The sequence below is a fragment of the Chroicocephalus ridibundus genome, chromosome Z (assembly GCF_963924245.1).
Source record: "Chroicocephalus ridibundus chromosome Z, bChrRid1.1, whole genome shotgun sequence".
NCBI lineage: Eukaryota > Metazoa > Chordata > Aves > Charadriiformes > Laridae > Chroicocephalus > Chroicocephalus ridibundus.
In genome coordinates this window covers 14,051,666-14,079,061 of record NC_086316.1, presented here as the reverse complement: position 1 = coordinate 14,079,061, position 27,396 = coordinate 14,051,666, and the positions used below count along the sequence as shown (strand labels likewise).

Here is a 27,396-nt window from a genome sequence, read left to right as displayed (position 1 = left end):
CCCTTCCAACTTGAGATATTCTATGATTCTATGACCGAAAGCATGATCATAGTAATTAACCCTAGTTGGGGAACTGCCTGAAAAGAAAATTTCAGTTGCCAAATAACTGATGTCATCCTTATATATACACATGCAAATAAACACTGTTCTTATACCATTCTTGAATTCTAGATTATTCTAGGAATATTTGTCATTGGGATGAGTAATAAAGCTTAAGACTGCAGTGAATTTTCCAAATCAAATTAATTATAGCTTACTGGCAGGAGTTTGTAGAAAGTCATGTCACATATTTCAAAACAGAGGGAAATTGCCAGCATCCTTTGTTTTGTGGATATCCTTTCACCTCCGATTCAGAGGGCATAATCTTCCCCTCAGGATACAAGTAAAATGAATGCCTCTTTTATTTTTTCTCACTCATTACAGAGATTTTGCATTTATTGTAGTATATGCTCTGAAATGACAGAGATATACAAGATATCTTCCGCTGGAGGAAATGCAGGAAGATCTCCTGTACACAGTTCTGATGGTATCCTGCCTGTTCATGCATCCTACTTGTTTGCATCCTCCTCACGGATCCCATGTCTAGTAATACTGAAAATATGTAATGCTTTTGAGAGTGAACCAATTACCCTCCTTTGGTTGTCCTCTTTTCTTCAATTTTTCCAGCTACTGTTTGGCCTAAGTGACATTTTGGAGCCACAAACTAACTGAAGGAGTGGAATATTACATACAGCCTTCATCAAGAAGTATTTCAATTCTTTCTGTAGGATAAAACTTTTACACAGTGCTTACAGTAGCTTTTGAAAAAGTGAACTTCAGTTGATAATATGGGTGCCTTCAGTCTTAAGATCCCAAATGATATAGTCTCATCTGAGTTTCTTACAATTGTCTTTGATATTAATGCACTTTTAATTAGGAATAAAACTGAGACATCATTATGGATAGACATATCCATGCAGACTCAAGCATTGATTTTTTATTTTATTTTTTTAATTAGGACATCTAAAAGTGCTCTGACAACAGAAAGATATTTTAGCATTAATTTTATTTAGGACAAGGACAATTATGTTATTCTCAGAGAGTATTATTGTGATGGTGTAAACAGTTCTCTCCTTTAAAGACTTCTAAGCATATGTGCATTTTTGAGCATGCTAGTGTGCATAAACACAGAACTGATTGAAAATTATCCATTGAAACTGTTTCTTCATAGAATATTATGTTTTTAATGAAAAACAACTGTTGTAGAAAATGTCTTAAGGGGAAAGAATAATTTATTGGAAAAGATTTTCAACAAAAGTTAAAATATTTTTCAAGAGAAAAACACTTCTGAGTTGTACTGTACAGCTATAGAGTGAGATAGAAACTACCCTGTAAGGTAAGTCTCCATCTCCAAGCTGAAGTCTGTAGATCTAAACCAGGAAGAAAACTACTGTAAATGTGATTTGAGTGTAGTTTAAGTTAAGTACTGCTCAACTCGTAGAGAGACAGTAAAGCAGTGCTATGAAGAGCTATCGCGGGTCTCCCAATAGATAGACTAAGTCAGTGGAAGAATGTTCTGGTTTCAGCTGGTAAAGAGTTAATTTTCTTTCTGGTGATTGCTGTGAAAGGAGTGTAAATAATACCTCTTGGTCGTAATTATGGCTAAGTGATCTTTGCAGTATTCAAGGACTTTTTTAGCTTCCCATGGAAGCATGGACAGAATGGAATGGCCAAGAAAATATTTCATACTATAGGTGTGATGCTCAGTATATAAATGAGGGTTAGCCAGGGACAGGAATCCATGATCACTGTTCCAGATGGTGCCAATTCACTGGGTGGTGAGAGTGACCCGTGTTATTATTATTATTATTGTTATTTTTCCTTTTCTGTTATTGTTTCTATTAAACTGTCTTAATCTCAGACCAGGAGGAGCTTTTTCTCCCTTTCCCCTTTCCCCTCCTTTTTTTTCCCTCTTCTTCCCACCCTTCAAGGGGGAGAAGAAGAGGGGAACAGTTGAGCAAGTGGCTGCATCGTTCTAGTTGCCAGCTGCGGTTAAACCATGACAATGAGCTCATAAAGGGTGCAAAAGAAACTGGGTGATGCATCAGTTATGGTGCTTGTAGCTTTGCACGCACTCACGGATGTCTGGACCCAAGTGTCATCTGCCAGGCACCAGTCTCTGGAAATCACATATAGATCAGGAACAACTGCGGGACAGAGCACCACCCACTGCAAGTGTGATATGTCAATTTGTCTACGAAGCAGCAGGAGTATGCAGACACAGACTGCTTTCCTATGGAAACAGAGAGAAAGGAAAGGAAGGAAGGAAGGAAAGGAAGGAAGGAAGGAAGGAAGGAAGGAAGGAAGGAAGGAAGGAAGGAAGGAAGGAAGGAAGGAAGGAAGGAAGGAAGAAAAAGAAAGAAAGAAAGAAAGAAAGAAAGAAAGAAAGAAAGAAAGAAAGAAAGAAAGAAAGAAAGAAGGGAAAAATTGTTTCTGGCCTATTTTTAAAACTATACACAATTATGCTTGTATCTAGGGCTAGCATGGTAGGGCAGATGAGTAAACCAATATGGAAAGCTTTGCTTTTTAATCTCTTTTTTGTGATTAACCAGGAAAATAAGTGTTCTTGGGATATTGTGAAACTATTATTTGTCTTTTGCTAATAATTAAGGAAAATATTTACCAAATGTATACTAATTTAAGCAGCAGAGGCCCTACCTTGTACAGAAAGTGCCTTCATCAGGTTTGACACTAATTGAATGAAGTGCAGATTTTCAAGAAATCCCTCTTACTTCCAAAGAAGTGTATAAATACTGAGACACAAAGGTCATGGGGCAACAGTCTTCATTGCCATGGTTTGGAAAGCTCTTGGAAAGTTGCTAGTGATACCCTAGCAAAGGTAGGTACAGATTTGAAGCAAATGGGTGACAGTAAATACTCAGAAGAATGGATTTCAAGTGTAAAAAGAGTAGTTTGTCTGTGAAGCATACTAGAGTTAGCATCTTTCTGACTGCTTCACTTGGGAGCTACCTACAGCACTGCTCAGACACCAGGAGCTCTGCAATGGGCCCAGCTCAAATGAAGGGTTGATTATGACTCTGACCCAGCTGCAAAAATCTGACTACAAAATTTCAACTATTTTGTGTCTTCAACATTCTTTCTCTTTTTCTTCGTCTTTGTCTCAATGTGGTGGCTTAGTTCAGCTCATGCTGACACCATTAGAGATCTGCAGTAACACTCGTGAAGTATGGGTATGACTAAAGCAGAGTTTAATGGTTGTGTCTTGTTCACCTGTCAACATGTCAGGTCTTATTTCTGAATGTCCTACCTTGACCCTTCTGCAGGCTGATTTTGAATCTAAATATATTTTAAGAATGCCTTTAGCAAACAGGAAATCCCCAGGGTGGTTTACTATTTTCTTTTTCTTGATCAACTCTATTTTAATTCGAAGTGCAGTAGCTTTGTACAGCTGTCCCCAGGGTATCTTCCTTATCTGAGCCATTAAGTGGCTACAGTTGGGTCTATCGTGCAGTTTCTTCCTGCATAACCTATTAATGTTGACCAATGAGCTGAAATACATCCCCTCTTTCCTACGTGCCACCACTGATTGCTGGACACAATTTTCTGCTAGGATAGCCACTCTGAATTCAACAGTGTTGTATTTTCAACAAATTCAACAGAGGGTCTTCTAACAAGGACTGAGAAATGTGTTTATTCTCTTGTGCTTATTTTTAATGTATTGAATGTAATGCTGTAGCTCCTATACTGTCTCTCCAGACTCTGACTACTCCTGCAAACAGCAGCGTTGTATAGCTCAGCAGCTTGCTTCCATGCTGTGCTCTGAAGGCCTTGCATATGACAGTATGAAGACAGTCCCCAGTGAATATGCCCCTTTATTTGACTGGTAGGGTTTTGGTGCAAGATACAAGTAGAACAGCTGTAACACGGTTATCAAGGTGGAAAAGACCACACACTTGATGGGTTTCATTTTTCCTTGTGTTAGCGAGATAAATTCTACTGTAATTAGGCATGTGTTACAGCTTCACTAAGTGTATCTTATCTCACCATCTTGTCTCACCACCAACACATGTGCTGTACCCACATACTTTTTATATTCTTGTCTTAGCACAAAGGAAAATATTTTGTTTTCAGTTTCTTCAGATTTCCCATTTAATTCAATTTTTTAGCTATTTTCAAATAGTTGGAGGTATAAACTTAACTCTATATCTACCTCCAGCCACCATGGATTAAAGTTGCGACTGTAAAATGCATTTGATTTTTCAGATGTACTTAGCTAAAAAAGTGTCTTAAAAGTACAGGGTCATAAGTATTCAGGGGCTTTTGGCTAAACAGGCTTTGGGTTTTGTTATGAAGCAACAACAGCACTTTGAGTACTAATTGATCAATCTCTTGGCTTTCGTGGGCACATTTTGTGTGCACACGCTTTAGCCTCTATACCATGATTTGTCACCAGGCTCTGTGCTGAAATGTAAAAAAATCGCAGAGACCAAATTCAGTAGACTGAAATTGTTTGAAACCCTCCTTGGCAGCTGCAATCACAGGATTGCGGTCGACATTAAAAAATAACTCTACCAGACCCGTACCCTGTGGAGTACCATGCAGTTTTGGTCTCCCTTTTGTCCGGTTCAGTATTTACATAGATCTGCTAGGGAAAAAGTTCTCACCTGCCTTTGTTATACAGATGGCACATTGATCTGTCTGCCTCTCCTAACAGCTGATAAGGTCACTGTATCCTAGCTGTCCTATTGTGTGTGTGGATAAGATAACAAAGACAATCTTTTGGTGTTAAATCAAACAAAAATGAAATTATGCTAATGGACAGAAGCTTGCAAAATATGTTGTTAAAGTTACCACTGAGTGTCTCTGTTAGCAAAAGGTGGAAGTCTGCATGTTACCAGAACAGTTCATTTTTTTCTGCCAGCCATAGAGACCTCTTTAACATGCAGGTATTTGAAGGAAACATCCATTTATAACGGGTTGTATCAAGAACCTTTCTTATGATGTCCTATATCCAATGCAGATTGATTGTGGCTTTCTGAATGGATTATTGAAGTGCAATTCAATTATGCTTGAAGGTACTAGCCCTTAAAAATCTGCTACCGGCCCAGATTTAAAGCAGCTTCCTTTTTTTTTCCATTAGCTTTCCGTCACAGAGACCTTCACTCATTGAAGCTGAGAAGCATGTGGATGTTCGAATTAAAACTTCAGAGGGAATTCCATCCCTGTTTTTCAACACAGGAGATACTGTCCAGGCAACACGGGTGTCATCTTTACTGCTGTGCCCAGACAGTTTTAGAAGAAAGACTGTTTCTTTCAAGATGAAGAAAGATAATCTTTTAATGTAGAACTGCTGTTGACAAAAGCTTACCTCTTGCAATCAATGCAGTTAGCTTTCCTACTGATTTAGTTTTGAGTTAATTTATTCAGACTGCATTAATTAGTGCAGATATGAAAAGCAAGTATAGCATTTAACACTTCCACATCCTCTTGTTCAGTGTCCTGTTCATAGCAGCAGAGCATTCTAAGGTTCGTCTGCCTAGATACATTGTGAAACACAGCAAGGTCCTCTTTGAAATAATGAATCCTAACTTGCAAGAGATTTTTACTGTTATGACTGCTGCATTCCCCCAAGAGCAACAGCTTTAGCTCTTTACTTGTTGTGTGTTTTCCCCTGCTGTACTACAACAACTTTGCCTTTCTTCCCCTGTCAGAAGTCATTCTCAGAATCTGGAACATTAAAATCTTGCAAGAATCATCAGTGAAACAGAACTTGATGGATTTTTGCTTAGTATCAGTTAGGGTTAAAGCGATTTAATAAAAATGTGCACTCTTTTATGCATTTTATAATACGCATCGTTTTTTAAGTCACACATCACTCAATGGATGTCACATGCAGAGATACTTATCACCAAGTCCAGGTATGGAGTTCTGCTACAACAGCTGGATCCCTTCCCAATACTAAGCAGCCCTGACAAGACGTAGTACAAACTACCAGGAAGCTGCACTGTTTTCAGAGACATTAGTCTGTATCTTTCTTTGTTATTGCATTATCCCCTTTAGGTCTCTCAAAACATCTATAGTCATGGTAATTGTGCTATTCCTGTCTTTGACACTGAATATTTACCTCTTAGTGACATCACTTTTCACCAGTAAAATAGGGATACCATTTACTAGACATGAGTGAACAACTTGGCAGAAGATATTTTGAAGAATTTCACCTTTCAAAAATTTGCTTCCACATTTGGAGGAAATAGACATCAGAAAAGATGTGCTATTCACAGTATTTCACTAATTTATTCAAATAAGAATTCTTCTTCAAAAACTGTTTCTATGCAAATGTTTGCAATTTTTATGAGGTAGCGAATTGTATGAGTATGATGGTAGTGTTACCTTCCCTAAATGGTTGACTTTATCATTAAACCATGCAAAAAAATCTGAATTTTACTTCACCTCCAAGCCTCTTTTGCAACCCTTCACATAATTGTTCATATAAGCTTTTTGTAAACCTCTTTCCCTTCCACTTGCCAACAATGTCAGTGGGAATGTCATTTTGTCTACAATTCGTGCAAATATCTCCACTTTCTTTTCCTGCTATTTATGCATGGAATGTCTCCTGTGAGATAATCCTTAAGGTGTATTAACTTTTCCTTCAAATTTCTTCCTGAGATTCATTTTCTCTGTGACAACTGCAAGAAATTGGCAAATCAATCTTAAAAACATTGGGTTAGAAACAGAAGGTGTACTGGTGGCTTCATCTCTTTGCTTAATTTCAGATGATCTGGATTTCTAAGCCTTGTACAAGTAATTTGTATAATCATATGAATTTATCATTATGATTTTCTTACCTTCTGTTGTTTGGCACACTTGCTTCTTTCACTTTGATTCAAAGAATAACCTAAGCATTAGGGGTAAAAACGAAACCCTGTTGTCTAGTTTTATAGCACCGAGTACAAAGATTTTAACCAGTCTTATAATAATACTAGTGGATAAGCCGTTCAAAGTTTTCTCTGGTGATAGGGGGTTTTGTTTGCTTGTTTGTTTGTTAGTTTTCTTTTTTTGCATTTCTGTATCATGTCCGTTATAACAGGATGCTATTCTGGGTCTTAGAATTAGAAGTATAACCATGGTACCACTGGAAACAAGTACTGTTTCTTCTGAAAACAAATGCATCTCAACTATGGTTTCTGAGTTGGTGTTAGCCGATGAAGCTTTTCCTGATGACTTAGTAGTAGAGAATGATCCCAGGACTGTAGAATAATTGAATCAGAACTTTGTTTCTGATTCAGTGAATTGGCAGACTGTTGTTGGTGCTGCTTCTGCTGCTATTCAAGTTTTCTTCCAATCTATTAATTATTGAAATGCAGATAGACAGCTACTTAATGCTTTGCAGTTTGTTTAAACACTGAGATGTTAACGAGATCAATGAAGGGATGGAGAAAAAAAATCTCTGCATAAGCCAGAAAAGCTTGACTAAAGAGACAGGTAAGTTAGTACACCATAGTTCACTTCAATAATTTCTGAGACGCTCTCATTTAAAGAAAAATCCTCCTTTGAGGAGTGTATAGGCAGGGTTGACTTGGCCTGTGATAGAGCTTGGGATCAAGACACTAAGCTTAGAAAATTTCCTGGCACAAGACCTGGTGGGGCAAAGCCTTTGCCACACATGGGGTGTTAAATCGAAAGATCATATGGTGGGATTGTCAGAAAATAGCACAGTCGGGATTTCATTCATCCTCCTTGTCGCCTTGTGTCTTGCTGTAAGAACATTCCCAAATGTCTAATATTTTCATGTTTCTCTTTGGCTGTCCCTAAAACCATCTCAGTTTGTCATCTTCCCAGCCTGTTCACATCCATCCCCTGCGCAAAACTTCCCATCATTGCCAACTTGGTGCAGTCCAGCAGCAAGGACTCCTCACCCTCCCTTACCTGGTCTGGTTCAGCATCACAGGAGAGTGCAGGAAAGCCAGATCAGTTGCTCTTCCAAAATAATTGCAATAGGTAGTTGAGAGATAAGGTTATGAGTAAAAACCTTCCCAAACCACACTGAGCTGGTCATAAGTTTGCATCACACAGGTAAAATCTGCAGTAGATTTAGCCACTCATATTCAGTAACTGTCTACTGAGCAGATGAGCAAAGGTGTTATGTGGCAAAGGTTTGAGCAAAGATTGTGGCTTACTGTTTGCTGAAATGTGACAGATGCTGACAGTAATGGCAAAGACAGGACTCTTCACACTCCTCAGTATCTGTTGCCTGCTCCAAAACATAAGAATCCTAACAGTCAGCGAGCAAGAGGAGAAAGAAAAAAAAGTTACAGAGGAAGAACAATTTACTTTCCCTGAGCACAGGGTTATAAAATAAACATCTGGATGCCTTATGTCTTGAACAATGTGAAGAACAGATACCGTTTAAAACACCTCTAAAACAGGGACTTCACCTGGTTCTCAAGATTAGCTGGTGGTGTTTAGTTGAATAATCAGTACTAGCCAGATACCTGTCATGCAACGGTTCATCCTAGAAAGTTTATTTAATACAGTTATGTATTTGAAAAGGGAATCTTAGAAGAGAAAATATTAAATGACTTCAACATTGGACAAACTTATCATCTCTCATATGATCCACTGGATTTTTTTAATTGTTTTAAAGGCCGGGAGAAGGGGAGGGAAAGGTGAGATTGAATCTGCCAAGTTTGAGCATCAAACATGCAGCTAATGAGAGAAACAGATCTTCTGATTATCTTTTTTTGTCTAAGGCCTGGTCCTATGCAGTACTGGAGCAACAAATTGGAAAAGGAAAAGAACCTGGTCAAATGCATTCTTTTAGCCAGAAAGGCTTCAAAATGAGTCTGAGAGAGAGGGAAAAGTGATACAATATATAGCACATTTGCATGGCTTGATACAGTCCTATCTATGATATTCAGAATTGCACAGTATTCTGAGGGAGGATGTGGTTGCTTTATATTTTTTTTTTAGTATACTTCTTCAATTTAAAAGCTACAGGGTACTGATACGTACACATTCTTGTAAGGCATTTACGGGTAGATTCAAAGCTGCAGAACTTTATGCAAAGTGATTTGCATTTCAAAGCAGCAGAGATGGCTGTTTGGGGTGAGATCACACAGAACTATTAACTAATAACTTTAATGAGCTTTCTTAATTGCATAACTGAACTTTGATTGGGGTCCTGTGTTGAAAAAGAGTATCAGCCAACAGTAACTTGACTCTTGACTTCTGACTTAAGAAACAGAGCCAGAGAAAGACAAAAAGGAGGTAGTCAGTTAATTTTATTTTTTTTAATAAGGAATTCCATGATAAATTTCATTTCCCAGAGTGTATTGAAGTGTGATAAATACTCCAGGAAGGTTGGGAAAACAGTTTTACGTGTTCTCATTCTCATTCAAGCATATAAAACCTGCCGGTTCATAATTATTTATTTTATTAGAATTTTTGTGCTAACAAGCTAGAATTTTGAGAAGTACTCCACAGCGCAAGGCATAGTACAATCACAGAGCAAAAAGATGATACTTTTAGCTTACATGTATGTATATACAAGTACTTGTATGCATGCACTTTACTTTCCTGCGTGTGTCATAGTGAAGAAAAGTTGTACAGAGGGATGCAAAGAAGGATAATGAGGTAATCCTGCAGAAGTTTAGAAAGAAGTCCTGTACTGGCAAAGGATAAAGTATGTAGGTCCTGGTTGTTTAAGCAGGAGTGAAAGATGTCACATTGAAGAGCGACACTGATAGTTCAGCACAGTGCCAATAAAGTTGCCAATTAATTAGCACCCCACAAGTCTAAAGAAATGTAGAAAATAATTTTTCACTGCAAGAAATCATCTTGAGGTGAAAAATATCTTCTAATGGTATCATTTCAGTAGGATTTTTAAACACTAGGGTTGTTGTTTAGTGGATATATAATAATAAGCAATAGTGATCAAAGTAACAGAAAATATAAATTAGGGATGAAGATGTATCCTTTCAAAATGTTGTTGCACTGAAGGCCCAAGGGAGGCCCTGCTAGTGATCTTACCAGACTTGTCCTGAAAGTACCACTTCGCGTTCATTAAATTCTGGTCTGGGACTGGACCATAAGCAGTAGCTGGTCAAAGTTCACTGTAAGTTTCTCCCAAAGTTCACTTTGTCCCGCAAAGAGTCAGGAATATTGAAGTTGCCCATTATTTCTTTCCCCAGACATTTTTACCTTTTGTTCATTATTTGTACAATGAGGTAAGGTAATAATTTTTGTATAATAAAGATAAAGTCTCTTTTGCACAAAGCAGTTCAAAGCTAAGGGTGTAGTCACAGTTGTGATTAGCAGAAACCATAATAGTATCATCTGGGTCAATGTAAATTGAAATAATTAATTTAATTTATGTTATCTTCTAATCTGTACTTGTTGATCCATGTAATCTTTGTTTTTCTGACTTATGATTTAATGTAATTTATTATTTTTCCTTATTGATGTGTAATTTACTCCAATTTAAAATGCAGTTCTGAACTTTGCTTGCCCTCAAGCGCATACACACACATGCACACACTCTTATAGGTAAATGCATATCCGTCTTCATTTGTGTGCACATGCTCTTCTGGAAGGCAACTGTTACTGTTTGAAGTGCTTTATTAACACTACTTTTCTTTATTCCAGGCAAGGTCAAAAAATCCTTTTATCATCTTCTATACTGTCCATCTTCTACTTTATACTCCTCAGAAGTTCTAGTTACCAGGTGGCTTGGATAGCTGCAAAAAGCATTTCATATTTTTGCTATCTAAAATGAGCACACCAGGGGTGCCTCTCTTCCACTGAACCTGTTTACTTTGTGCTTCATACATTAGGTGAATAAGGTAGGAAATTAATTCCCTGCGTGCTAGAAGTATCAGTATGAAAGCGCTAACCTCACAGACTGAGCTCTGAAAGTAATGATCAGAGCACCCAAAAGCCCCTTTGATCTGAACTCATTGCAAACACCTAACTCACAGACCGCTATACACTTCCAGTTTTAACTTAGTGCCTAATGAAGTGAAGTTTATCTCTGAAAACCTTTGTCACAGCTGGACATAACTAGCAATACTTAACTTGCAAAACTACAACTTAAGGGGGAAACTAAATGAAACTCAGCAGGTTGTCCTTCTAGGACAAAGTCGAAATGTGCTTTTATAGGTAGTATAATAAAGAATAGTCTTCATCCAGGTCCCCAGACTGCATCGCAAATCCAGCGTGTAATTTGTCTCCTATTATTAGTCTCTGCATAGAAGTGTCAGAGTGGAAAGAAGCAGCCACATCAGTCAAGAGTGAGATTCTTCCACAGAGTTATGAGAGGAGTAATATGTGTACCATGCATTTATGGTCAAAGAGCACAATTTATATGCACCTCCAGGAGAATTTTTTTGTTCACCCAATTAAATTTTTAACGGTCAAAGCATAACGACTGTTTATTTACTTAGTCCAGTTACAATAAAGCTAAAGCTTACAATCCAAACCGCACAGTTTCTGTTGAGAATTGTTAATGATACAATAAGATCAGTAGATCCAAGTATCTGCTCTTTTTCTTGCACGTTGAATCCCACCCTTCTGATCATCCATAGCCTAAGAAGGCAACCCTCCTCTCTCAGGCAGAACCATTTGGTGAGTTTTCACATCCCAAGCTGTTTGCCAGGGGAGCACAGTGTTGTTGCAGCACAGTTACTCGTGGGATTTTCTTCTTCGTCAGTCTGGACTTTACTCAATACTGGTTTTATGTGCTTCAAACAGCTTATTTGCTAAAAAAAAACCTATCTGATGGGATCTTAAATTTAGTTATGCCATATTTTTTTAAATCTATGAATCCTTCTGTGCGTATGGGAGGATTTCTTTTACGATGCAATCCACATGACTGAGCACAGATGAACAAAACTTGACTCAAATTTAAGTTGAAAACTTCTTAAGCACTAGCCACATGACTCTCAAAGCCCAAAGACACAGGTCAGGCAATGAATGCCTGCCCATTGGGTAATTTTGCCATTATGAGTAGCACCAGCTGGACAATAGTCATCTATCCAGACCTGAGAGGAAGTTACAAGCAGGAGCTATGTAAATAATTTTACAAGTACAACTAAAATGAAGCCCAAAATAACCCATAATAAGGTCTCACAAAGCTTGAGGCACCTTGTCAGGTTTATTACTGTTACGAAGCCCGACTCCCAATACTACCACTTGGCATCAAGTTGGCTGTACCACAGAGATTAAAGGCCTTCCATAGTCCTTGCTTGCAGCGTACCTTACTTTGCAAGTGTCTCATACACACCTACCTTTGATGAGCACCAACATTATTATTTATTTTTTTTCTTCTTCTTTTGAAATGGGTTATTGAGTATCTTCGTTTTGTAGCAACCCTTGAAAAAGTCTCTTGCCTTTGGTGACTAAACCTATAAAGTACAGCCTTTGGAGACAGGTAGTTGATTTAATAGAGGTTATCTTGTCTTCTACTTTCCTTAGTTTTAACCTGAAGGCAGGAATGAATAAATCTCTTACTAACTGTGATTTCCACATAATTTGTTGTGCTTCTTTGGACATTGTGCTGCTTAAATACAGTCTGCTCATCTTATCTTGGTTTTCTCTCCCTCAGAGCTAGTTTACGTATCTTGGAAGTACAAAGATGTGTTCTGTAGACACTTCTCAGGTCTTCGGTTCCAAAAATCACATAAAATCTCTCTGTGCAGTAAAAGCAAAGAATCAATTTGTCCTTAATACAAATTCTAATCAGAGACGCACCAGTTCTTCCTTCCTCATCTGAGACATTGTGTATGTGTATGAGCGAACAAGCTCCATCTATTTATACCTGTAATGTGTGCAATAAATGTTAAAAGGGATCTTTTCATTGTCAAGGAGCTCCTTTTCTTGAAGATAATGCATCATTAAGGTTTGCTTTAAAACACTGACATGAATAAGACAAAAGCCTAGTTTCATATTACCTCACAGAGGTGCAATGCTGTAAACTTATCACAAATGTGATTAGTCCTATTTGCAGAATGTATGGTGTTTATCTCTGTATTAGTTATAGCACTGTCTTGAGGAGACCTGCTGAGAGTAAGAAAAGAATAAAACCTAACCTCCTTTACTGTTTGCAGTAGGAAAAGTTGTTTTGTCTCCTCTGAAGTCTGGAAGGAAAATGCTGGATAAAGAGATCCTTCGACAAACCCAATGATAATGAAGGAAAATCTGTTTTTTTGTTGGTTTTGCCATTTGCAATAGGTTTTTTTGTATTGTTTCAAATGCAAACACATGTGCCTGCTTTGAAATGGTACTGTAAAATTGGCAGAGATCTTTTTCTAAAGACTTATCTTATCCTCTTTTCCATCCTTATCCCCACAGGCCCGTGACGGAGGGTTAGACTGGATCAGTGGAGTCATGCGTCACACAGCTGTATCATGCTGGCAGCCATTCCTGGGTCTGGCTGTGCTGCTAGTCTTCATGGGCCCCACCATAGGCTGCCCGGCCCGCTGTGAATGCTCAGCACAGAACAAGTCCGTCAGCTGTCACCGAAGGCGTCTGATGTCCATCCCAGAGGGCATTCCCATTGAGACCAAAATCTTGGACCTCAGCAAGAACCGGTTGAAGAGCGTCAACCCTGAGGAATTCACATCATACCCTTTGCTGGAGGAGATTGACCTCAGTGACAATATAGTTGCCAATGTGGAGCCTGGAGCCTTTAACAATCTCTTCAACTTGCGCTCCCTGAGGCTGAAAGGAAATCGTCTGAAGCTGGTTCCCCTTGGGGTGTTCACTGGGTTGTCAAACTTAACAAAACTTGATATAAGTGAAAATAAGATTGTCATTTTGCTGGACTACATGTTCCAAGATCTGCATAACCTAAAGTCCCTGGAGGTTGGGGACAATGATTTGGTTTATATATCACACAGGGCTTTTAGCGGACTGCTTAGCCTGGAGCAGCTCACCCTGGAAAGATGCAACCTCACAGCTGTACCAACAGAAGCTCTTTCTCACCTCCACAACCTCATCAGTCTCCATCTGAAACAGCTCAACATTAATGCTTTGCCTGCGTATGCCTTTAAAAGACTGTTTCGCCTGAAAGACCTAGAGATAGATGCCTGGCCCCTCCTGGACATGCTGCCTGCCAACAGTCTGTATGGTCTCAACCTTACTTCTCTCTCCATCACCAACACCAACCTGTCTGCAGTACCTTACTCTGCTTTTAAACATCTGGTTTACCTGACACATCTAAACCTCTCTTACAACCCTATCAGCACCATTGAAGCAGGCATGCTTTCAGATTTAGTGCGCCTGCAGGAACTCCACATGGTGGGGGCCCAGCTACGTACCATTGAACCACATGCTTTCCAAGGGCTCCGATTCTTACGCGTGCTTAATGTGTCCCAAAACCTGCTAGAAACCCTAGAAGAGAATGTATTCCACTCCCCCAAAAGCCTTGAGGTCCTCTGCATTAACAACAACCCTCTGGCCTGTGACTGCCGTCTCCTTTGGATTTTACAGAGGCAACCCACTTTGCAGTTTGGAGGCCAGCCGCCGATGTGTGCTGGTCCAGACAGTGTCAAAGAGAGGTCATTCAAAGACTTTCACAGCACAGCTCTTTCCTTTTACTTCACCTGTAAGAAGCCCAAGATACAAGACAAGAAGTTGCAATACCTGGTAGTGGAGGAAGGGCAGACAGTGCAGTTGATCTGCAATGCTGACGGTGATCCGCAGCCTACCATATCCTGGGTTACCCCGCGTCGGAGGCTGATCACAACTAAATCAAACGGAAGGGCCACTGTGCTGGGAGATGGCACCCTGGAGATCCGATTTGCTCAAGACCAGGACACTGGGATTTATGTTTGTATTGCAAGTAACGCAGCGGGGAATGACACTTATTCGGCCTCCCTTACAGTAAAGGGGTTTACTTCAGACCGTTTCCTTTACGCCAACAGGACCCCTATGTATATGACAGACTCCAACGACACAAGTTCCAATGGAACTAATGCGAACACCTTCTCTCTGGACCTTAAGACAATATTGGTGTCCACAGCTATGGGCTGTTTCACATTCCTTGGAGTGGTTTTATTTTGTTTCCTCCTTCTTTTTGTGTGGAGCCGAGGGAAAGGCAAACACAAAACCAGCATTGACCTTGAATATGTCCCTCGCAAAAACAATGGTGCTGTGGTTGAAGGGGAGGTTGCTGGACCACGAAGGTTCAATATGAAAATGATTTGATGGTATTCTGCTAGCAGTGCTTTTTCTGTGGCATTAAAACCAATTAAACCAGCCTGGCATGTGGAATTGCTGGGCAGAAGCAGCTTAATGCAGCTGTCACTGTATCAAAAGGTTACATGAAAATGGAAAGACTATTTGTGGTTATACAGCAGAGCCTCCAGACCTTGAGGCAGATATGTCAGGGCCTTTCATAGAACTGGTAAATAGTACCAACTGTTTGCATTGCAAATATTGGCATTCTGGGGATATCAGCAATGAACCGCTGGCTCATGCTCATGGACAATTGTTCAACATTTTCTACCACTACAAAAAGAAAAAGAAAAAAAAAAAAGCCTACAGTGTAGGATTTACATACTTAAGGAAAAAGACACATTTGTCTAAAACATACTCTACAGTGAAATTTGTATCTATAGATCTCATTTGGTAAAACCTTGCATCATCCCTTCTAGTTGGTTCAACACCACAAAAAAATTGGTAGTTTTTTTTAATCTACATCTATACTGTGTACATTTTAAAGCAATACAAATGAGAGGTTGTGCTTTTAGATATCCACCAATACTGACCCAAGTGTGATGTCACCCTCCTTTTAACTACCATCTAACCCAAATTAGACTCTTGTAGTTAACAATTAGAAATTACATCAGATATTTTTCTCCTCATGTAGAAGGCCAGAGATGAATAGTTGAGAGCAAAAATGCTCAGCTCTGTTATCTTCTCTTCATATAAATATAAGGCATGTGCCTAGTTTTGATACAGAATGGAATATTTTTTATATCTGTGATATCACACTGGACCAGTTTACTGTAACATAGCCCTGGATCTCACCAGGGAAGGCAACCCCTAGACATTGCTGGCATAGAGTTGAGTTCTACCTTGAAGAGAGCAAGCTAGTTTTGTTAGCCCTGATTTTAATTTCAAAGCTCCTGTTAAAATGTTCATATGTGCTGGGAAAAAGAAATAATGTAATGCATTCTGCATACTCCTTGGGAAATATGGTCATCTTACTACTTATATGAGTGAATTGAAACATACAAAAGCTCTGCTACTAAGAATGAACTCTTCTCCAATGCCAAGTAAACTATGGTTGTCCATGCATAGTATGGGGATTTTAATACTAAGAAAATGTTTAAAACATGGTAGCCTCAAAAAGGCTAACATACTGCCAGATATAATGAACCTCTAGCCACTGTCATTCTCATCTTGTATATTTGTAGATAACACATAAACACAAAGCTAATTTCCAAGAACAGATTACTTAGCTATTCTTGATGCCATTTTACTAACTATGTGGTTATGTTTCTTTCAGGGGCAGTATCTTAGAGCAAGAGGGGCAAGTTTTTCCAGGTTTTAGGAAGTTTTTTAATGGAGAGAAGACAGAAGTGGAATGTTAGTTCAGTACAAGTAATGGTTTTTGTTTTATAGGTCTAAACAAACCCTCAGAAGGCTCAGAACTGAAACTTTATTCTTTATCCTTTATCGTTGATAACCACTTTTCTTATTTTGAAATTCTCAGCAATGGGAAGATACGGAGTTGTTCAGCCACCTCTCAATTTTCCAGCAATTATGAGCCATAGGTTTGTTGCTAAGTGAATGATAACAAATACAATTTATAAATGATTGGCATAACCAGAAGTAAGGATAATTATGACTATGTACATGTTTAGCCAAAATGAATATTAAAATATTATAAGACAGAACATTCTGTGTCCAATCTTAAAATTAGATTTCAGCACTTTGAAACCAAAGTCAGGCTGACCTATAATGGCATGCAGGTGCTTCTAAAATTAATATTCACATTCTTTGGCAGAGATTTTCTAAGCAGGATATAAATCTCCCACTCTTATCGAGGGAAATGTGCCAAAAATTTGTAATATCCAGCTGTGCTCCCCAGGTGTACCCCTAACATAGCTGTAGGACCCAAGGCTAGGCAGTTTTGAGAATCTCTTTTCTTAGTAGTTGATCTTTGGTTGCATCGTTGCTCCATTTTAGGTCACCAAACTGAGGAGGATGCAAGAGTTGATACATTTTCTTCACTTTAGTTGATTTTAAGTTTAGAGTTGTGTTTTCTTTTTTTTGCTTCCTTTTTTTTATGCTCTGAACTAGATAGCTGGAGATTTATGAAGATGCTTGAGACTAATCCTCTTTGTTCTCTGACAGTTTGTAGAACGTTAAGGAAATGGAATAACCCCTGACTAAATTCTATCACCAGGGAAATTATTTTTGCTGATATAATAACCACCGCACTGAAGTCCAAAACTCTACTGTACCTTAATGTGGGCAGTTAAAGAAACAAATGGGGATAAAACAAAGTGTTTCTGAACTGCCCATTGAAGACATTTGCATGTGCCTTTCCCTTGTAATTGTCATTTTTTCAACCAGTAATCTATTACCCCTGCAGTCATTTCATGTTAAGTGTTAAAATCAATGTTAGAAGCAAAAATTCTCCTAAATTCTAGACAGTTGCAGCTGATTGCTTCATACTAAATGACACAATAAAAAAAAAATCTAAAAAAAAAAACCTAGAAAAAATGTGCTTTTAGGATTAATTATGAATTTCTGAAGTCCCCTCTTCCCTTAGAATGACTCTAAAAAGTGATTGCATTGTTAGTGCACTGCAAGGATTTCTGAGACGTAATGTGCTTAGTTACCTATGTGAAATGTGTGCTGGTGATGAAAATCACCGCTTGCTCTTGCTGAGCACCACCTTGCAGAGCTGTCAGCGTTGTGTGTATGGCCTTGAGTTCAGTCAGTATTCAGTTTTTAAGAATCAGTGTTCGCTCCCTGCCTCTAGCAATGTTCTACTTTTTGCAGCCTACTTATTTCACCGTAGACTTGGCAAGGCATATGGCATTTCTTAACGTAAGTGAGGACAGCAAAACTCAGAGACAAGCTTTTATCTTGCTCCACATAATCTTCTTTATCTGTATTTGTGGGACACGTGCTCACAGTGGCCATTTTGGGTGGATAATGAATACAGTGTCAAGGTCATACCTAGATATGCACCTTTTTGGCAATTCTTTTAATAACAGAGTGTCTGCCTACCCTGGGTCTTGAACGATTCACTTCTCCATCACTGCTACAGATCAAGGAGACACCACGGTTTATCTTACTACAGGGGAAAAAAAGAACTGGACTGTGAGGAGGCATCTGGCCCACATGGCTCCCCTATCATATATTCAGAAACAGGTGGACAGTGTGTACCTGCGCTAAAAGAGGGAAATAAGGTTTTTCCTCTACCTCTGACTTGTGTACTGGCTGCCCCCCAACACTGGCACAAGGCCCAGCCTGAGCTTACCTGATGGTCAGTGCAACAAAGCTCTGAGGAGTGGCAATAGTTCTGCAGAAAAGCAGAAAACTGCAAATGTCAAAACCAGAAGAGCGACTTGAGAAAGCAGGTACCACAGTATCCTTGTTAATAATTCCCATAATTCCCAGTGCTAAGCCTCCTACAAATACATTTTGAAGTCCACATCCACAGAACAGTACTCCTCTTTCATAATGGATGGATGTACAAGTGCTCAGACTTCCCACGAGTGAGTTAAAGAGAGCGCTGCAGCAACTTATTAAGAAAAGCATTTGCAATGATATAAGGACAGATATAAGACTAAGCAGTGCCCCATCTCAACCTTATTTTTAGGTTTTGAGGTGCTTTTCTTTCCCACCCCTGACCCCCCCTTCTTCCTTTCTTATTAACTTGGCACCATTCTTTTGAGAAAGGCTTCGTCCACAACATCAGCTTGGGTAAATTCAGATTGGGACACTGCTTTTACCCTCTGTTCCCCTCTCCCTCACCATTCACAGAGGCTCTCAGTGCCAACAGGGTCAACAGCTCCAGACACAAATGAAATCAGCCAGGAGACTCTCAGCCCCTGTCAATACAAGCTGATGCCACTAGGTACTTTTTTCAACTAAACTTTTTTTAATTAAGTTAACGTCATTGTCATACTGCCATTCAAGGTTTTGTTTATGTGAATGGTAGCTGTCTTTTTTTCCTTATTTCTTACGTCATGGTATTGTATCACCCATGATGGTAACAATTATCCCACAATAAAGAAAATCAAGAAAGCAAGCTACCTTACACCTTCAACACCACAAATTTTATTTGAGGCATATGAGACACAGTAAGAAGTCAGCGTTAATATTTAATGGAAAGTCTTATCTAAACCTTGTGATAGAATAAAATTGGTGCAGAGGTGCAGAGAATGTAGGTCATGTTGCAACTGAATCACATCAAAGACAGGTAGAAATAGACTTTTTCTACACCATGCCTAGATATCTGTTTTAGATATTGGACTTTTCCGGAGAAACTTTCAAGATGTGTGAATGCCAGAATTCCACATTTAACCCATAAAAAGACAAAGCATTGGCTGAAAATCCATTAGAGTAAGCAGCTTCTGGCTGCCCAAGGACAACAGCAGCTTCTAGCAAAGTCAGCCGGGAAACTGTAGTCATATAGTTATTTTGCCTCATCCGCTACTGCATCCTGTGAAAAAAGGGTCCATTATCCAGTAATAAAACAGACGATCCTTACTCATTCTTCTTCAGAGAGGGCAACATTTGTGTAAATAAGCTACAGCCTCTTCCACTCCATCCCCAGGAGTGAAACATCCAGAAAGAAGTGAGGAAGGGGAAGACTATTCTGTCCAGTTTGCTAATTTTCTTTTCCCCCTGGATGATCCTAGTCTACCTGGGGCTAGCGTGGTGACTGCTCTCTCCACTCTCATCCTCTCAGCTCACAATGTGGCCTGACATGGAGTAGCAGGGAAAGGAGCACGTGGCCAAGCTGTCCCTCCTCCCTGAGCTGTAACTCTGGTCTTTTCAAATAAAAAAAGTAGAGCAGCAGCAGTATCTTAGAAACTGCAGTCTTCTGCAGTAACAGCCGTAAGACAACATGTGGGAAAACACTAGATACATGCTTTCTGACCTCGTTTCAGTATCCTAGGTGATTGCTTTTTGTACTAAAAAGAACTAGGAAAGAAGAACTAAAAAACTTTCATCCAGTAATTTAAAAGTTAATTGTGCCTGCAGAGGTTAAAAGAACATTTTTGGAAAAGGCAAAGGGCCTGATTGCTGGAGAATCACTGAAACAATGAATGAGATTTTTCAAGTTAGCTAAGCAATTTGGATGCCCCCTTCCTATCACCTGTAATAAGAATTACAAACTCAGTTTTCCTTCGCAGCTTAGAGGAATCACAGCCAGTTGGTTCAGTGATACATGCTCCCTTTGCCGGCCTCCTAGCTCTGCACTCTTCCCTTCTAAGTTTCAAATGATTGTGATGTCAAATGCAGATCTCTGGTTTTGGTTTACTTTCACTGCATGTTCACGTGGCTTTTGGAATCTAGATCTCAAAGCAGGATCTTAAACCTTCTTCAGATCAATAAGTAAAATAAAAAAGGAAGAAGATTGAGTAAACCTCCTCCTGCAAATGAAATAAAACAAATTCTGTGAGCTTCTTGCTACTGAGATAGTTACATGCCAAAAGCAATACGCAGGTTAAAGAAGTCTGAGTCTTTTTTTTTCTTTTTTTTTTTTTTTTCACTAGAACCAGGTGGTTGGATATGAGGCCAGCTGGAAATAAAAACCTGTATTTATAACCTCAGCAGAATAAGGAAAGTGCTGTCACAGTCAAGAAAATGTTCCATGTTATTTCAACTTAAATTTAAGGATACGTTATCCTTCATATTCAAATAGTTCATAGAAAAGTACAAAAGAGCAGAATCTCACCTCATAATTTGATTATTTGTATTTACTCAAACTGGTACCAAAATTGTCATAAAGCAGACATGTTGAAGCAAGAGACTGAAAACAGATTTTCTACTCTAGTCAGGCAATATAAATCAGGATAAATCCTCTTGACGCTGTTCTGTTACTCCTTGGTTACGCTAGAAATTTGATAAAGGAATCTAGGTTTTTTGCTTTCTACTAAGTGGGCTATAGTGGAAAATAAGCAGAGCTTATGTTTTAATTATTTCTCACCTTGTGGCATACCTTCTGTTCTGGATTGCTTTAATATTTACCACTGCTAACTGAGCTGGAGCATATGAAAATGTAGATTCTAGGAAGAAAAGAACAAAAGGCAAAAGAAAAAGAAAAAGACAAACCTTAAAGGTGTCTGCCTGTTTCGGTGTGTGGTATTTCCAAGTCAACAACATTATCTCCTCACACATAAGCCAAGAACAATGGCATGAAATTTCAAGGCAGGTGTGAAGATGGTTTTCAACTTGTACACATGTTACTAATTTTAATCTTTCAGAAAACAAAATATTATTACTTCTTAAAGAATTCATTTATGTCATTTTGATACCTAAAAGAAAATGACACTTTGGCTTCATTACACTGGGCACAGTATAAGTAGGAAGTAAATGACAACCCTGATCTGGTGAGCTTACAGCCATATAGTAGGAAGTTGGCTTCTGGGCAAGTACATATGATAGCAAGTCTCTTATTGTTTGGGGAGGGAATGCCATAGTGCGTATATATTAAATTATCATCACACTTACTGAAATCTATTTGCAAGCACATGTAGTTCATATGTATATGTTTGTGTGTGCAAAAAAAGTTATATTTGTTTTGTTCTTTTCTTACTTCAAGTATTAAATGTATATTGTTTTTAAAAGGTGACAAGGTTAACCAGAAAAAATGTGTTGTACTTTATTTTACTATATATGATCATAAGTATGGATGGGAAATGAAACGGCCTTGCTGTTATGGTCCATGAAGCACATGACAAGTTGGGTTTGTCCATAAGTTCGCTTCATGTTTGAGCAAAATATGCTAATATAATGGAAAAAAAAAAAAAAGGCAAAAAAAAAAGCTTTGTTTGTCAAGACAGTTGTCCTGAATGTCATTTTAAAAGTTAATTTAGGGCTTATGTCATGATGTGTATCATACTTATCCAAAATGAAACCCAAATAAATAATTCCATGGAGTGGCAAAATTTACTGGGAAAAGTGAAGAACATTTACATTGCTTTCCCTATTGTAGCTTTTTTTTCAAGGGGTAGTGGACTAACCTAAAATGAGAAAAATACAGACCCAAGGTTCTCAGTGCCAAGTCTTCACAACAGGTAATCTGCTCAGATCCACCACTCTTGAACTGAGAATATTACAGTCAGAGAGAGAAGACTCTAGGAGGTGTTTTTCATCCACTCACTTTCACTCCTGCTTGATTGCATGGGGCCCTTAGACACAGAGAAAAACCCAGGTCACATTCAGATATGTTTTGGGATTTATTCTCCATGCAAAGTGTCCATCAGCCTGTTTCCTCACTTTCACTTGCACAGTGTGTACAGGTAATTGGTGGGGATACTCATATGGCTAATGCTGGAAAGAAAAAGCTTTCCACTTACCATCACATGGAGAGCACAGCAGAAAGAGAGATTTCACCAGCTATGTGTCACTTGGAAGGCAACCAATACTGACGATTTGCATCTGAAATGTGGTTTCTAAAGGAAATCACCAGTATTCAAACTCCACTGTAACTGCACCAGAAAACTTAAGTGGTGGAAAGTAGATTCTATTGAGCTTGAAAGCTATTCCAAACCCCTGAGGCTTGCCATGACCCACCAAATCTATGACAGAGATCAGCTTTGAAGAAGGACACAGGCCAAAACCTAAACTATTGCTATTCCCATTCTCCCACAGCTAGATACTTTCGCCAACAGAGAATTTTTCTTTCTGGGATCATCTGAAATAAGATTTATCAGCCATGAACCCATTATCCTCTAAACCAGGGCCCTATTCACTAGAAGAGGAAAACAAAGTTGCTATTTCTACCTCAGGAAAGGAAGCAGCAGGCTGAAATTCTGCTGGATTGCTGGGAGCAGAGACAGACAGGGACTGAATCTGAGCTCTCCTGTGCCTCCTGAAGTCTGTCTTATCCTTCTGCATTTGCATTTGACACCTCCAAAAGGTTTTGGCTGACTTGCACCACCGTACCTTCCTCTGCAACAGAACGTCAAATGCAATGAATCTGTGGGCTAAACTTAACTATAGATTATGTTAAGAATATGCTATATTTTCATGTTCTCTTATTTTGCTTTAATTTGGTAATGTGATGGACAGTCTGCAGTGTACTGCAGTACTGCCTTCAGTATGACATGAAAAAAAGAGCCATTGCTCCTACCACTGCATTGAGAACATCGAGTTTGAAATGAGCATTGAGTTTCCTTAAAAGGTTTCTCTACCTAAGCTTTAAATTTCTGTTATGCAATTCAAGTTACCTTTTTGGACTACCTGACGTTATCACAAGAGGTGGAACCTGTTCCTATATCACAGGATCTAATGTGCAATTTCCAGTTCATACAGTAGAAGAAGGTACTAGTTTTCTCCACAATAACCAGATAGAGAAAAACACTATCACTTCAGGCAATCACCAATATATTAATTAAAATAAGCCACATCATGGCCAGGGACTAAACAGAAAAAAATTTTGCTCCCCAGAGCTACTCTTCTCATAAAAACTTGTAATATCTTTAGGTAACTCTTCACAGACAAACACCACTTCAGCTTATAAAAAGCATCGAAAATTTTCTAGAGCACAGTCGCTTTCATAATTTTTTGAGAATATTTATACATTTGCAGATCCACTATAGAAGATTTGCCTCACAATTAGTAACCCTATGTTGGATATCACAGTAACCTTTAAATAAACAAATCTTGATATCCAAAGTATATTTTAAGAAATACCTGGGTTTAACATTTTTGTATTTAGAAAAGATAGTGGGAAATGGGAAATCATACTATTTACCAATTACTAACTCAATTCACAGAGACTGAGTTATTCTCACATGGGGGAATGCTCACAGTGAATTTTCTGCCTCATAAAACCTTCCCACACACAGCCGTAGATGACATGCTATAAAAAAAGGGCTTTATTCATCTTTGAATTTCGTCTTCTTTTGTTCAACAGGGGGAGAGGCTGGTAATTCATGCTGGGAAATCACAAATAATTATGAAACTACTGGATTAAGAAACACAGAGTTATTGCAAAGGACCTGTCCTTGCCGTCTATAGACTTGGCAGCAGGCTGGGGGATTTGGTATAAATTCCTTCTTTCCTAGATATAGCAGATTCTCCATAGAAATTCTTATTTTGCCTCTGTTCTTGGAAGGATAAGTTTCAACCTTAGTAATCAAGGGGAAACATAGTATAGTAAGAAGTTAGTAAAATTGGTTGGATAGTAGAGAAGAAAAGAAATTAAAACTTGCATTAAAAAAATATATGACACCGGTAATTAGCACCTTGTCTTTTAAATTATTTGGGTTTGCAGGAATTGGTTTATTAGTTAGTGGCTAGGGGATTCATTCAGCTAGTTAAAGCTGCAATCACCAGCTGGAAAATCTTATTTACCTCATCAGTCCCTCAGTGGAAGTTATATTTTTCTGAGCTATTTTCCAGTAACTTTGCTATTTGTATAACTCAAAAGCACAAGTGATGGAGAGCACACTTATTTTATTATAGGAAGACAATGATAATAAATTTAATCTATTACTTTTGCTACGAGAGATCTTTACTGTATGTACAAAGACTAATAGATTACATCCATTATATAAAGTATTGCTATCACTAAAACCAAACAACATCTCGTCTTAAGCTACCGACCTTTGGTGCATCTGTGTGGTGCATCAGTTCTAATGCATTGCAGATAATACTTAGCTTTTACACAGAGAACAGGCGTGCCACACGAAGGGGTTGGAGGCAATACAGCCCTCTGACTTATACAAAAGCTTGCATTTTAATGGGCCTTACGGAATCTTGTGTTGGCTTTCGTGAGTTTGGCTGGCTGTCACATTTTGCTAAAGGATATCAGATCAGCATTGCCTGACTTGGGGAAGGCAGAGCTGTCGGCAGTTAATGCAAATAAAAGGCTGGAACTCAGGATTTCTGAGCTGTAATCAAAACCCCTGGGCCTCTAACTCTCTGGAGAATACAATACCAATATTTACCCTGCAAAAGGAAGATTCTGCCATTTTCCTGAGGATTATAAAGCCAAGGAGTTACGGTTCGGCCATGCCTGCATGAAGAATGATAATTTTGTATGTAGGTTTGTATGCTGTAATAGGCATTGTTATCAGACAAACAAAACCTTTTTTTAAGAAACAACCCCTACTGCCCAAAGTGCTCCAGAAGATGATGGCATCATGGTGACAGCCGTAGTCTGCCCTGTAGTCAGCATTTCCAACAGCTGTAGAACAGATGCTCTGGCAGAGGAGTGAAAGTACATGAAAGAAAATTGTCATGAAAGATGCACACCAACTAGACTGTCTTTTTTTGCAATTCAGTGGTATATTGCATGAAAGGACCTTTTAATGCCTCATTTAATTAGTGGGTTTGCAATGCTTGAAAACTATGATTCATCTCCCAAGGAATCTAGGAAGACTTGTCGCTTTGCCGTTGATTATAGATGAGAGATGGCAAAATGAATGCAAACCACACATCAATTGTCAGGTTGTCAAGTGTTACACCAAGCACTCAGACTACTACCACTACTACTACTACTACTACTACTACTACTACTACTACTACTACTACTACTACAAAAACTCTTGCATTTGGTCCTTCTACAAGACTACCAAAAATAGGTCCCATAGTTTTCTACTCTTTGATCGAAGCTTATTGAAAGAACGCTAACATTCCCACAGGTTCTCCAACTCTTTAATAGATAAAGTAACAAGTATCCACTTTTGAAATTTCTGCTGCCAATGTTTATCATAGGGAATTTGTCCTGACACTCTGTTTACTCAATTTGCCACAATGCTGAATCATGGCCAACCTTATCTTCATTTTTTAATCAAAATTGTTTTCCTTATACATGAGCCAAACACTTGGATCTGCCCCATTCCCAGCTTCTGCTTTAGCACTGAAGCCAGAAGAATTTGCTGTGAATGTCACTGAAGCACATTTGATAGTTAATGGCCAGTTACTGCCTCATATCCAGCAGTGACTGGGAACTATTTCTGAGGTATGGGCCTATCTGGCACGATTAAAAATAACTGGTCCCTGGGAACAAGATTAACCAGCGTACGTCCGTTTTTCCATTGAAGACCACCATCAGCTCAAGACACTGGAAGGCGTGTGTTGAAGTCAATAAGAACTGAAGGGAGTACTTGCTGAACGTATATGCCATCTTAGAGAGCTGCACTTAAAAAAGCATATGAGAGATCAGTTTGTCCTTTATGGCTTAACATGCTGAAGCAGAAACCCAAACCACTGAAAACGGGAGGAGGGTATGCATTAAAGAAACCACAGGCATTTTGCTCTAGGGGCTTTTATGCTGTAAGAATGAAAACTCAGAAAGATGGATAAGTGATGTCCTTGTTGATGGGAAAATCATTTTCTCAGTGTGATAAAATGCTCCCTCCAGATCCTGTCTTAACACAAGGATTCTCCTCTCTCCTTGTTCAAAAAGGAAAGCTACAAATCACCTCATTTCGTAACAAATACTTTCTTAAAATGGAGCCTGTTCTGATCAAAAGATCAACCCTTCCTGGATTTTCAACAGCTATTGTAATTGTTTTTCATAGAAATCGATTTTAATTGTAACACTGTTCTGCTACAGCCCTATTGTCTGTGTCCTTCCGAATTGTCAGTTACTTAAAAGAAGAAATAAAAGCTCAAAAGCACATTGTTGTAATTGATTCCTATGTTTCAACTGTCTATCAGAAACAAAGTTATAAATTTCATCTGTTGAGGCACAAAAATAAATTACTTTCCTTTAAAAAAAAAAAGAAGAAAAAATAAAGATAAAAATCCATTACAGTTTCACTTGTGTTTTTTAAGGCAAAAGTTTGAGGCTGTAATTCTGGTCCTCTGCTATAGTTTTGGAAGTATGCATAGTGTTCCAGTAAGTGTATCGATTATAAGGATTAAAAGGTTTTCTTTAATATTCCAATGAGGTTGCATTTCCTGTAGGTATAAATCTATTGTACACCAACTAGGATAGACTTGCGATGTCAGTGTCTTCTCCCATCCTGCCCTTTCCCCACACTTTCTAACCAGTGTTTGACTGGTAAGTTCAGCATGTACTGTCCCCATCCAGCCCCAGGACAATCAAGTGTAAGGATTTGTCCCAGTGCCTTGTCCCCAGGCAAGTGCAGGGAGAAGGGATCTGGGTGCTGAGGAGCTGCTGATCCAGGCACCTTTAACTGGTCTCCGCCATGCTGCCAGCCCTTTCCCCACTGTCCACCCCTT

At 38.8% G+C, this 27,396-nt stretch overlaps 1 protein-coding gene across 1 annotated transcript in view; it reads left to right on the top strand.

Annotated features, from left to right (window-relative positions):
* LINGO2 (leucine rich repeat and Ig domain containing 2) overlaps nt 1-26,889 on the top strand; it is a 546,343-nt gene extending 519,454 nt beyond the window's left edge. Inside the window, exon 6 of the mRNA XM_063320456.1 lies at nt 13,348-26,889. Coding sequence (XP_063176526.1) covers nt 13,348-15,204 — 1,857 coding nt within the window. The 3' untranslated portion in view covers nt 15,205-26,889. The remainder of the gene's footprint in view (nt 1-13,347) is intronic.
* Nucleotides 26,890-27,396: the final 507 nt, after the last annotated feature.